The following is a 13,974-nucleotide window of genomic DNA, read 5'->3' as shown; positions in this document are numbered from 1 at the left end:
TCAGCGTTCACAAGCGTCTACTTTTCTCAAAATGTCGTCGAAGTCACACGGATAGCTTTGCCAAGTCATGGCCTTGGGAATGAGTCCGTGTCGATGTCGTTTTCTGTAGCGTACATCAACATCTGCTTCGCCAACAATCGGCAGGACTGAACCATTGTAGGTCTTCAGTCGCACAGAACATTCACGCAGGGCAACATGTGTCCAATGTTGCTCCCATACGTCTTGCGGCACCAAAGTGTACATGGATCCGGTGTCCACCTCCAAATCCAATGGAGTACCGTTGATCTGCACTGTGGTGATTAGCATGTTCGATGTTGGCTTCCCAGCTGACACTTGGCCAACACGAAAACTATCAGACACCTCGTAGTCCGTGACTTCGCGCACATGATGGGCGGCAGTCTGCGACGCTGATCCTGACTTGCAGCACTTAGCGAAATGACCTGTCTTGCCACACTTCCTGCATGCCTGTCCCTTAGCTGGACATGAAGCATCTCCGGATTTGTGTCCCTTGCGACCGCAGCTGTAACAACTGACACGTGTACCAGCAGCTGGGTGGTGTCTGCCTTGGCCCCTGGCCTTGCCCTGGTGCTGGCCTCTCCTGTACGTAACTGCACTGACAGCATGATCACTCGCGGACTCCGATGCTCCAGCTCCAGCAGAAACAGCACGACTAGTCATCATCTGAGACTGTGACTGTGCATCCTCCCAGACGCGACAGAGCTCCAATGCTCGATCGACTGACAACGACGGCTCAGACAATAATTTTTTCTTCAAGTCAACATTCCTCACCGTTGCTACGATTTGGTCTCGGACTGCCTCATTGGTCTGGCGAGTGTTCTCAAAGGAACATAATCTAGCCTGCTGCCGCAAACGGCTGCAGAAATGCGCCGTACTCTCTTCTGCTTGCGGAACCAGCTGGCGAAACACATGCCTTTCGTAGGTAGGGTTTGCTGGGGCTGCGAAATGCGCGTCCAAAATTCGCTTACATTTCAGGTACTCGTTATCATTCGGGGTCCTCTGCTCCTCTGGCAGAGCATCGTCAGGGTCAAGTAGGTCATCAATAATGTCTTGAACCTGTGGTCCCGCAAAGTGCAACAGCAATGCTCTTGAGCGCTTCTTGTTCGAAATGTCCTTGCCCACTAAATAATACTCAAAAGACTTCACCCACTTCCGCCAACGGATGGACACTTGGGAAGCTGCGTCTTCCATCTTCGTCGCCAATGTTACATTCCCACTCACAAGAACACACAGTTGTGGAATGTATTAGGATTATTTACAAAGAGAATAATGGACGTGCAAAGCAGGGAGATAGAAAGAAGAACAAACTCAGACACAGGAAGTCTGAACTGGGGTGCGCATGCGCAGAGCATAGCGTGCAAGCAAACATGCGCAGAGCCTAGCGTGCTTACGCGCACATACAAACATAACACATGTAACCATGGGTCATACAAGATAAGACATGCAGGCTTACATTACAGCAGTTTTCTTTAACCCTTACCTTCCCTGCAGTAAGGTCCATCTAGTCTGGTTTGACATTCGCATACTTTGTTCTTTTTCACCCAGGGATGTGTGCACACAACTGCATCACATATCACACATAGAAGAGAACAGGAGCGAAAGAGCAACATAGCCAGACACAAGAATGGATAGACAAAAATACAGGATAATTTGAACTGTGAACCAGCAGCCAACTCAAGGAAGAGCAGCGATAACAACATTTGGAGTCTTCGAGTCTGCGTTTGAGTCTTTGAAACGCTGAAAAGCAGATTACACGCAGTGTTGAAGACAAATGAAATCATACCATCTCCAGCTAGTCATTAAACAGGTTGGGAGAACCTGACAGAGGTTAGAGGCCAGGTATCTCTTGTCAAGTTGGTAAGGGAAGAAAATGTTGCTTGGTGGTAGACATTCGGTACAAATACAAGCTACATTTGATGGAAAGGTTTTCTTGTTACTTTCACTCCTAATCGAAACTACCATGAAGCCTAAACAGGGCCACTCGAAGCAGCTCCTAAGCCTACATGCATGGTAGGGAGGCCACTTTCTCATGGAGTTGTGCTTTGAAAATTCGATACACACCGTAAATAAACCGAGTTCACTTCTACTTACCGTATTGGCAATGGTTCCCCCTGACTCCTTCCGGGCAGGTGCATTTACCCTTGTCGTCACACTGACCCTGGTTCAAACACTTGCACGCTGCAGCAGCCATCGCATATGCACAAACAAGACGTGATACAGAGATAATGCATGAGATGTTACTCAACGAGTTATGGAAATATTGCAATTTGACCACAACAAGTTTCCAGTTCAATCTGGGATCTGGGACATGCCACCAGCTTTGCCGTTCTTCAGATGTCTCAGATCATGGGTCAACTTCTCTCCCGACAGTGGCTGCGTTACCGAGTGCATGATCTCCCGCTGGGTAATTTGCTGGAATACCTCTGCATCGTAAGTAATGCAGCCATTCAAACCACCCGAGGAATGCCTGTGCCATGTGCCCCTCTGCTCTTGCACAGATCCACAGACGTCTCCGCGAGTGTTGCGGATAGCCTGTACAGATATTGGCTTTAGCCAATAGTGCTGCATATCTCGGATGGCAGACCACACATGATTGCCGCTGAAACGTCCCCGTTGCACCACCGCCGCTTTTTCCATTAACCAGTTGGTCTTTGCCTGACGTATACCAGCCCGAGCCTGGCCACGAGCCTCCTTGAAAGCCCTGTGGTCATTCTGATTGCCAGTTCTGACCCACAGGTCGTAAAGCCGATTGCGGGATGCTAGTAGGGGCTCCAGTGCCGGGACACTATCACGAAACGAGTCCGGTACACGCCGCTTGTCTCGGCCAACCACCTCCCAGCCACATCGACGGCAGCCGACTTCACAGCATCACACACACACACACACACACACACACACACACACACACACACACACACACACACACACACACACACAAATACACACACACGCACACACACACACACACACAAAGAACTTAACGACTTGCTGTCTTACCCTTTTCACAATATTCTCCGTACGATGTGGTACGGTTACACATACAAGTCAGGTTTGGCGCAAGAACACCGCTCTCACAGAACTCTGTGCAAAAAAAGAAAGCAAAAAGTCAATTGCATTGCACTCTGACAGAATCTGACAATAGAATGTGGAAAACTCTAAATGATGGCTTGGGCTGCGTTAGTTTTTAGCTACCTGGTAGAGTAGAGTAGAGTCACTCTACCGATAGAGGTAGATGGTAGAGGCAAGTGTACGAACGCTGTTCTACCACAACTAGTAGTTTACACGATGTGTACGTGAAATGTTTCTTTTTTTATGGAGTTGTATAAAAATCCTTGATCTTGCTGGAAATCCCGTAGGTCTACCAACTTCTACCGGATTCTACCAACTTTTTCCCGGTAGAGCCGGTAGAGGAAAGTAGAATCTACCCTTTTGAGTAGATTTTTTTTTCAAAACACGAGCACCTCTACAGAAAGAAGTAGTTTCTACCCAAACCTGTAGATGAAAAACGAACGTCCCTAAGGCTGTGTTTACGTGAGAAATTTCAACCCGTGTCGAGTTCAGCCCGTGTTGAAAGTCTGTACGATAGACAAAATAGGTGAGCGTTTACATGAAGACAGTTGACCCGGGTCAAATACTGATATGAAGCCAAAATTCCACTTCTAGAGTCCTGTATGGTCACGTGAGTCCTTTCCCTGCGGAATTCGCATGTGCAGTGTTGTTCAAACCTGGCGCGAGATACGCACAGAAGTACGTAGTACAATATCTTTGACCCAGGTTGAAATCAACCCGGGGCGAAATTTCCACCCTGGTCAAGCGCAATGCGTCATGTAAACACGCCATACATTGTGTGCGCATTGCGGGTTGAAATCTGAACCGGGTCGAACTCAACCCGGGTTGAAACGCCTCATGTAAACACCGCCTAATCCAAAAAAGTCAAACTTCGTTAGAGACATCTTCGTCGCCAAATTGTTATGTCACCTTATGGTCCAGTATTCTTTCTGTACTTGAATCCTTGCATGCTCCAACAAAGATCACAGTCAAAGTAGGTTTCTTTGTTAGGTACAACTACAATCAATCCCGGGCATGCGCCATAAATGCAATGATATGCGGGGGCCAGGGGGAGAGAGTAACAGCACAAACTGTGCTGTCCGGACATGTTGGCACAGGACAGTTTGATGCACAGGACATGTTGAGACAGGACATGTTGGTGAACAGGACATGTTGGTGAACAGGACAAGTTGGTGAACAGGACATGTTGAGACAGGACATGTTGGTGAACAGGACATATTGGGATAGGACATGTTGGAACAGGACATGTTGGCACTGGATATTCTTATCCTCTCACTTACTGACACAGAGGATTAGGGCTCGCGTAGTGCTTGTGGTGTTTTGATAAATCAGACTTTTTGGCTGTCTAAATTTTACGGTTCTGTAAAGGGAGCGGCCGTTCACCCGGATTGGTTTCACGTGGAAAGGTGCGTTCCGAGGCTTATGAAGAATAGCCAACTTCTTTAGCCAGGGCTCTCGAAATAATACACTGTGATGTGTTTGCAGCCAGTCCTCGGTTATGAGGTGAAGTCCGTACTGCTGACATGCCTCCTCTGCAAACTGCTCAGTGATAATGGTTGTGATTGCTGTTGTTGCAGCGGCGTATACTGAGTCGTTGATGTGGACCCACTTGGCTGCAAGACAAGGCCACAAACAGTCGTGGTTAGAGAAGATGTACAATAAAAATTATGCAATAAATCTGAATAAAGGGTGACCCAAAATCTATTATTTTATGCCATGCTCAATAAAACCCTATCAAATAGAAAGTTCAGCGGTATATTTTTACCCCCTTAACATAACCAGGTACAGGTATCGGGCAATATCTGCAGGCCTACATTGGGAAACCCAGATTGTACTCACTATTGCCGTCGCCTCTCTGTTTCAGTCCTCTAATCTCTTCAAAATCATTTTCGACCCTATCCATTCTTTGCTGACTACTCAGCATCTCTCTCACACGTTCCTTTGATCACAATGCAATGGCCTACCTTCGCAGATGACATCATGATGGCTTGTTCCATGTCTATCATGTAATTCTTCTCTTAAGTCGTTCTTGCCCTGCTTGTAAATGGTATACTGGCCTTTCCTCTTGTACGATGTCCATATTGTGATAGGGCTGCTGTAACTGCTCGCTATCATCTCGTTGAGCAATGCTTCCATGCAGTAGCGCACTCCAAGCGTTAGGATGGTGAAGGCATGAAAGTCAACCAAGTTGTAGCCTCTTCTCCTGCACATATAGTGGGCGTTCGTATAGTTCGCCTTCTTCTGGCAGCTGGCCTCGTCGAGTTGTGGATAACAAGGCAAGCTGGCGAGAGCCGTCCAGGTGTACACTGCCTTGTCTGTACCCAGGCAGTTCGTTTGGAAAGCTGAACAGAATACAGTGCATATGCAAAACATATTCAGGTACAGTAGAGCACAGTTGCAACACACTCTAACAAAATATATACTTCCTGCCTAGGGATACTGTGGTCCATTTCAAGTACATACCCCATTTGTCGGAGTATAATGCGCACCCGAGCATAATTTACCCCCCCCCCCCCCCCCCCTCTCCTTTGACCCAAGGTTTGGACATTCAAGGTATAATCGGAGTATAATGAGCAGCCTAGATTTGAGATAATTATGGATCATAAAGGCAGTATTTTAGTGCGACCATTCAAAATTTTAACATTTCACACCAGCATCTGTAGCAAAAAAGCGGTATGGGTGAAGTGTGTGCCATAATCATCGACTCGAGTACTATTTGAGAAAACTAGCGAGTATTCGACTGAATACGAGTATTCTATTGACCAGACATAAAACAATGCACGCCTACACTCTTGCAAAACCAAACGTAGTACACCGGGTACGCATGATTGTAGTCTTGCTTGCAGCCTAGTTCGGGAAATACTCGCAACTACTGTGTTATTCTGCTAAGTAGGCACAAGTAATTATTACATGTTGGGGGTCATACTACTGACAGTAGTTTTTGCGAAACAACAACTCGCTCATTTCAAATTTTCAAGAGAGGGATTGAGTATTGGACATACTCATATTACCCTAACAGTAAATGGTGTGTTTGGTTGGTACAAACTAGAACAGAATCGAACAGCTGGTGCACATGGAGCAGCCTCATGCAAACCAAACGGTACTCCAGAAACAGAGCACATTTTTTTGTGAAAAATGTGCCAAACTTTGTTCATTCTTCAACATGTTTATGAGTCACCATGGTCACTTTGTACGGTACAACGAGTTCAACCGAAAAAAACGTATGCACGTGATCATTTTGGGACCAAAATCAATGTTCCTGCCAGGTTTTACTGTGAAAAAGTTAAAGTGCTCGGTCTGCTTTGGCCTCAAGGGGGGCGCAAGCAGAACATGTTTTGGTCGACCCAGAACAGGTGCAGTTCCAACCAAACACGCTGTTCTGGTGAATCCTGTTCTAGGTCATACCAACCAAACGCACCCTAAGAAGCATGCGTGTTCACTTCACTTACTATGCTGACACTTGTCTCCGTGGAATCCTTTCCGGCAGTTGCAGGTGCCATCTTCAGTACACTGACCGTGATTCAAGCAATTGCATACTGCAGCAGTGATTGGGTATACACACGTATTATCCAAAGCACACAAATGGAAATAGAACATCATAGCATATTGGATTCTCAAGACGTCTATGCATATATCTTGATTATCATGAGATTGTCTGCACCTCCACATAGGCATTTAAAACACTCATTCACCAATCCCACGTATATCCAAATCATACTCGTACGTATCGCTTCTTGAACATGAATAGAACAAATATTTCAGCCACATGAATTCGGATTAAGCTGCAAACCTCGGCATAGAAACTGGGAAGTACTATTCTTGTCTGGAAAAATAACTTCCAGCATCCATGTAACCATGGGTCATACAAGATAAGACATGCAGGCTTACATTACAGCAGTTTTCTTTAACCCTTACCTTCCCTGCAGTAAGGTCCATCTAGTCTGGTTTGACATTCGCATACTTTGTTCTTTTTCACCCAGGGATGTGTGCACACAACTGCATCACATATCACACATAGAAGAGAACAGAAGCGAAAGAGCAACATAGCCAGACACAAGAATGGATGGACAAAAATACAGGATAATTTGAACTGTGAACCAGCAGCCAACTCAAGGAAGAGCAGCGATAACAACATTTGGAGTCTTCGAGTCTGCGTTTGAGTCTTTGAAACGCTGAAAAGCAGATTACACGCGGTGTTGAAGCCAAATGAAATCATACCATCTCCAGCTAGTCATTGGACAGGTTGGGAGAACCTGACAGAGGTTGGAGGCCAGCTATCTCTTGCCAAGTTGGTATGGAAAGAAATTGTTGCTTAGTGGTACACATTCGGTACAAATACAAGCTACATTTGATGGAAAGGTTTTCTTGTTACTTTCACTCCTAATCGAAACTACCATGAAGCCTACACAGGGCCACTCGAAGCAGCTCCTAAGCCTACACGCATGGTAGGGAGGCCACTTTCTCATGGAGTTGTGCTTTGAAAATTCGATACACACCGTAAATAAACCGAGTTCACTTCTACTTACCGTATTGGCAATGGTTCCCCCTGACTCCCTCCGGGCAGGTGCATTTACCCTTGTCGTCACACTGACCCTGGTTCAAACACTTGCACGCTGCAGCAGCCATCGCATATGCACAAACAAGACGTGATACAGAGATAATGCATGAGATGTTACTCAACGAGTTATGGAAATATTGCAATTTGACCACAACAAGTTTCCAGTTCAATCTGGGATCTAGGACATGCCACCAGCCTTGCCGTTCTTCAGATGTCTCAGATCATGGGTCAACTTCTCTCCCGACAGTGGCTGCGTTAGCGAGTGCATGATCTCCCGCTGGGTAATTTGCTGGAATACCTCTGCATCGTAAGTAATGCAGCCATTCAAAACACCCGAGAAATGCCTGTGCCATGTGCCCCTCTGCTCTTGCACAGATCCACAGACGTCTCCGCGAGTGTTGCGGATAGCCTGTACAGATATTGGCTTTAGCCAATAGTGCTGCATATCTCGGATGGCAGACCACACATGATTGCCGCTGAAACGTCCCCGTTGCACCACTGCCGCTTTTTCTATTAACCAGTTGGTCTTTGCCTGACGTATACCAGCCCGAGCCTGGCCACGAGCCTCCTTGAAAGCCCTGTGGTCATTCTGATTGCCAGTTCTGACCCACAGGTCGTAAAGCCGATTACGGGATGCTAGTAGGGGCTCCAGTGCCGGGGCACTATCACGAAACGAGTCCGGTACACTCCGCTTGTCTCGGCCAACCACCTCCCCAGCCACATCGACGGCAGCCGACTGCACAGCATCACACACACACACCCACACACACACACACACACACACACACACACATCCACACACACACACACACACACACACACACACACACACACAAATACACACACACACACACACACACACACACACACAAAGAACTTAACGACTTGCTGTCTTACCCTTTTCACAATATTCTCCGTACGATGTGGTATGGTTACACATACAAGTCAGGTTTGGCGCAAGAACACCGCTCTCACAGAACTCTGTGCAAAAAAAGGAAGCAAAAAGTCAATTGCATTGCACTCTGACAGAATCTGACAATAGAATGTGGAAAACCCTAAATGATGGCTTGGGCTGCGTTAGTTTTTAGCTTCCTGGTAGAGTAGAGTAGAGTCACTCTACCGATAGAGGTAGATGGTAGAGGCAAGTGTACGAACGCTGTTCTACCACAACTAGTAGTTTACACGATGTGTACGTGAAATGTTTCTTTTTTTATGGAGTTGTATAAAAATCCTTGATCTTGCTGGAAATCCCGTAGGTCTACCAACTTCTACCGGATTCTACCAACTTTTTGCCGGTAGAGTCGGTAGAGGAAAGTAGAATCTACTCTTTTGAGTAGAATTTTTTTTCAAAAACACGAACACCCCTACCGAAAGAAGTAGTTTCTACCCGAACCTGTAGATCAAAAACGAACGCCCCTAAGACTGTGTTTACATGAGAAATTTCAAACCGTGTCGAGTTCAGCCCGGGTTGAAAGTCTGTACGATAGACAAAATAGGTGAGCGTTTACATGAAGACAGTTGACCCGGGTCAAATACTGATATGAAGCCAAAATTCCACTTCTAGAGTCCTGTATGGTCACGTGAGTCCTTTCCCTGCGGAACTTGCATGTGCAGTGCTGTTCAAACCTGGCGCGAGAAACGCACAGAAGTACGTAGTACAACATCTTTGACCCAGGTTGAAATCAACCCGGGGCGAAATTTCAACCCTGGTCAAGCGCAATGCGTCATGTAAACACGCCATTCATTGTGTGCGCATGGCGGGTTGAAATCTGAACCGGGTCGAACTCAACCCGGGTTGAAACGCCTCATGTAAACACAGCCTAATCCAAAAAAGTCAAACTTCGTTAGAGACATCTTCGTCGCCAAATTGTTATGTCACCTTATGGTCCAGTATTCTTTCTGTACTTGAATCCTTGCATGCTCCAACAAAGATCACAGTCAAAGTAGGTTTCTTTGTTAGGTACAACTACAATCAATCCCGGGCATGCGCCATAAATGCAATGATATGCGGGGGCCAGGGGGAGAGAGTAACAGCACAAACTGTGCTGTCAGGACATGTTGGCACAGGACAGTTTGATGCACAGGACATGTTGAGACAGGACATGTTGGGATAGGACATGTTGGAACAGGACATGTTGGCACTGGATATTCTTATCCTCTCACTTACTGACACAGAGGATTAGGGCTCGCGTAGTGCTTGTGGTGTTTTGATAAATCAGACTTTTTGGCTGTCTAAATTTTACGGTTCTGTAAAGGGAGCGGCCGTTCACCCGGATTGGTTTCACATGGAAAGGTGCGTTCCGAGGCTTATGAAGAATAGCCAACTTCTTTAGCCAGGGCTCTCGAAATAATACACTGTGATGTGTTTGCAGCCAGTCCTCGGTTATGAGGTGAAGTCCGTACTGCTGACATGCCTCCTCTGCAAACTGCTCAGTGATAATGGTTGTGATTGCTGTTGTTGCAGCGGCGTATACTGAGTCGTTGATGTGGACCCACTTGGCTGCAAGACAAGGCCACAAACAGTCGTGGTTAGAGAAGATGTACAATAAAAATTATGCAATAAATCTGAATAAAGGGTGACCCAAAATCTATTATTTTATGCCATGCTCAATAAAACCCTATCAAATAGAAAGGTCAGCGGTATATTTTTACCCCCTTAACATAACCAGGTACAGGTATCGGGCAATATCTGCAGGCCTACATTGGGAAACCCAGATTGTACTCACTATTGCCGTCGCCTCTCTGTTTCAGTCCTCTAATCTCTTCAAAATCATTTTCGACCCTATCCATTCTTTGCTGGCTACTCAGCATCTCTCTCACACGTTCCTTTGATCACAATGCAATGGCCTACCTTCGCAGATGACATCATGATGGCTTGTTCCATGACTATCATGTAATTCTTCTCTTAAGTCGTTCTTGCCCTGCTTGTAAATGGTATACTGGCCTTTCCTCTTGTACGATGTCCATATTGTGATAGGGCTGCTGTAACTGCTCGCTATCATCTCGTTGAGCAATGCTTCCATGCAGTAGCGCACTCCAAGCGTTAGGATGGTGAAGGCATGAAAGTCAACCAAGTTGTAGCCTCTTCTCCTGCACATATAGTGGGCGTTCGTATAGTTCGCCTTCTTCTGGCAGCTGGCCTCGTCGAGTTGTGGATAACAAGGCAAGCTGGCGAGAGCCGTCCAGGTGTACACTGCCTTGTCTGTACCCAGGCAGTTCGTTTGGAAAGCTGAACAGAATACAGTGCATATGCAAAACATATTCAGGTACAGTAGAGCACAGTTGCAACACACTCTAACAAAATATATACTTCCTGCCTAGGGATACTGTGGTCCATTTCAAGTACATACCCCATTTGTCGGAGTATAATGGGCACCCGAGCATAATTTACCCCCCCCCCCCCTCTCCTTTGACCCAAGGTTTGGACATTCAAGGTATAATCGGAGTATAATGAGCAGCCTAGATTTGAGATAATTATGGATCATAAAGGCAGTATTTTAGTGCGACCATTCAAAATTTTAACATTTCACACCAGCATCTGTAGCAAAAAAGCGGTATGGGTGAACTGTGTGCCATAATCATCGACTCGAGTACTATTTGAGAAAACTAGCGAGTATTCGACTGAATACGAGTATTCTATTGACCAGACATAAAACAATGCACGCCTACACTCTTGCAAAACCAAACGTAGTACACCGGATACGCATGATTGTAGTCTTGCTTGCAGCCTAGTTCGGGAAATACTCGCAACTACTGTGTTATTCTGCTAAGTAGGGGCAAGTAATTATTACATGTTGGGGGTCATACTACTGACAGTAGTTTTTGCGAAACAACGACTCGCTCATTTCAAATTTTCAAGAGAGGGATTGAGTATTGGACATACTCATATTACCCTAACAGTAAATGGTGTGTTTGGTTGGTACAAACTAGAACAGAATCGAACAGCTGGTGCACATGGAGCAGCCTCATGCCAACCAAACGGTACTCCAGAAACAGAGCACATTTTTTTTGTGAAAAATGTGCCAAACTTTGTTCATTCTTCAACATGCTTATGAGTCACCATGGTCACTTTGTACGGTACAACGAGTTCAACCGAAAAAAAAATGTATGCACGTGATCATTTTGGGACCAAAATCAATGTTCCTGCCAGGTTTTACTGTGAAAAAGTTAAAGTGCTCGGTCTGCTTCGGCCTCAAGGGGGGCGCAAGCAGAACATGTTCTGGTCGACCCAGAACAGGTGCAGTCCGAACCAAACACGCTTTTCTAGTGAATCCTGTTCTAGGTCATACCAACCAAACGCACCCTAAGAAGGATGCGTATTCACTTCACTTACTATGCTGACACTTGTCTCCGTGGAATCCTTTCCGGCAGTTGCAGGTGCCATCTTCAGTACACTGACCGTGATTCAAGCAATTGCATACTGCAGCAGTGATTGGGTATACACACGTATTATCCAAAGCACACAAATGGAAATAGAACATCATAGCATATTGGATTCTCAAGACGTCTATGCATATATCTTGATTATCATGAGATTGTCTGCACCTCCACATAGGCATTTGAAACACTCATTCACCAATCCCACGTATATCCAAATCATACTCGTACGTATCGTTTCTTGAACATGAATAGAACAAAAATTTCAGCCACTTGAAGTCGGATTAAGCTGCAAACCTCGACATAGAAACTGGGAAGTACTATTCTTGTCTGGAAAAATAACTTCCAGCATCCATGTAACCATGGGTCATACAAGATAAGACATGCAGGCTTACAGCAGTTTTCTTTAACCCTTACCTTCCCTGCAGTAAGGTCCATCTAGTCTGGTTTGACATTCGCATACTTTGTTCTTTTTCACCCAGGGATGTGTGCACACAACTGCATCACATATCACACATAGAAGAGAACAGAAGCGAAAGAGCAACATAGCCAGACACAAGAATGGATAGACAAAAATACAGGATAATTTGAACTGTGAACCAGTAGCCAGCTCAAGGAAGTGGAGCGATAACAACATTTGGAGTCTTCGAGTCTGGGTTTGAGTCTTTGTGAAACGCTGAAAAGCAGATAACACGCGATGCTGAAGCCAAAATGAAATCATACCATCGACAGCTAGTCATTGGACAGGTTGGGAGAACCTGACAGAGGGTGGAGGCCAGGTATCTCTAACCAAGTTGGTAAGGAAAGAAAATGTTGCTTGGTGGTAGACATTCGGTACAAATACAAGCTACATTTGATGGAAAGGTTTTCTTGTTACTTTCACTCCTAATCGAAACTACCATGAAGCCTACACAGGGCCACTCGAAGCAGCTCCTAAGCCTACACGCATGGTAGGGAGGCCACGTTCTCATGGAGTTGTGCTTTGAAAATTCTATACACACCATAAATAAACCGAATTCACTTCTACTTACCGTATTGGCAATGGTTCCCCCTGACTCCCTCCGGGCAGGTGCATTTACCCTTGTCGTCACACTGACCCCGGTTTAAACACTTGCACGCTGCAGCAGCCATCGCATACGCACAAACAAGACGTGATACAGAGATAATGCATGAGACGTTACTCAACGAGTAGTGGATATTTTGAAATTTGACCACACAAAGTTTCCAGTTCAACATGGGATCTGGGACATGCCACCTGCCTTGCCGTTCTTCAGATGTCTCAGAGCTTGGGTCAACTCCTCTCCCGACAGTGGCTGCGTTAGCGAGTGCATGATCTCCCGTTGGGGCATTTGCATCGTAAGTAAGGCAGCCATTCAAAACACCCGAGAAATGCCTGTGCCATGTGCCCCTCTGCTCTTGCACAGATCCACAGACGTCTCCGCGAGTGTTGCGGATAGCCTGTACAGATATTGGCTGTAGCCAATAGTGCTGCATATCTCGGATGGCAGACCACACATGATTGCCGCTGAAACGTCCCCGTTGCACCACCGCCGCTTTTTCCATTAACCAGTTGGTCTTTGCCTGACGTATACCAGCCCGAGCCTGGCCACGAGCCTCCTTGAAAGCCCTGTGGTCATTCTGATTGCCAGTTCTGAGCCACAGGTCGTAAAGCCGATTACGGGATGCTAGTAGGGGCTCCAGTGCCGGGGTACTATCACGAAACGAGTCCGGTACACGCCGCTTGTCTTGGCCAACCACCTCCCCAGCCACATGGACGGCAGCTGACTTCACAGCATCACACACACATACAAACACACACACACACACACACACACACACAAAGAACTTAACGACTTGCTGTCTTACCCTTTTCACAATATTCTCCATACGATGTTGTACGGTTACACACACAAGTCAGGTTTGACGCAAGAACACCGCTCTCACAGAACTCT

The 13,974-nt window shown here is 46.2% G+C and overlaps 1 protein-coding gene across 1 annotated transcript; it reads right to left on the bottom strand.

Annotated features, from left to right (window-relative positions):
- On the bottom strand, positions 1-13,153 carry LOC135821790 (uncharacterized). The gene is made up of 15 exons (XM_065334787.1): positions 13,054-13,153; positions 12,440-12,520; positions 11,979-12,065; positions 10,497-10,874; positions 9,813-10,145; positions 8,543-8,626; positions 7,614-7,700; positions 7,003-7,083; positions 6,537-6,623; positions 5,052-5,429; positions 4,368-4,700; positions 3,016-3,099; positions 2,110-2,196; positions 1,545-1,579; positions 1-1,074 (listed from the first exon to the last, which is right to left on the bottom strand). Exons 1-15 carry the CDS (start codon positions 13,151-13,153, stop codon positions 1-3), a joined length of 3,309 nt encoding a protein of 1,102 aa, XP_065190859.1.
- Between the last annotated feature and the right edge of the window lie 821 nt (positions 13,154-13,974).

This window comes from Sycon ciliatum, chromosome 7 (assembly GCF_964019385.1).
Source record: "Sycon ciliatum chromosome 7, ocSycCili1.1, whole genome shotgun sequence".
NCBI classification, from domain to species: Eukaryota; Metazoa; Porifera; class Calcarea; order Leucosolenida; family Sycettidae; genus Sycon; species Sycon ciliatum.
This window is presented reverse-complemented; position numbering and strand designations above follow the sequence as displayed.

Excerpts from the sequence above, each read along its gene's own strand:
- LOC135821790 (XM_065334787.1), bottom strand. The coding sequence starts at position 13,153 with ATGGCTGCTGCAGCGTGCAAGTGTTTAAACCGGGGTCAGTGTGACGAC. Across the intron at positions 10,875-11,978 it reads CGGAGACAAGTGTCAGCATA|CTTTCCAAACGAACTGCCTG; the intron begins GTAAGTGAAGTG and ends TATTCTGTTCAG. Across the intron at positions 2,197-3,015 it reads CGGAGAATATTGTGAAAAGG|CGTGCAAGTGTTTGAACCAG; the intron begins GTAAGACAGCAA and ends TGGCTGCTGCAG.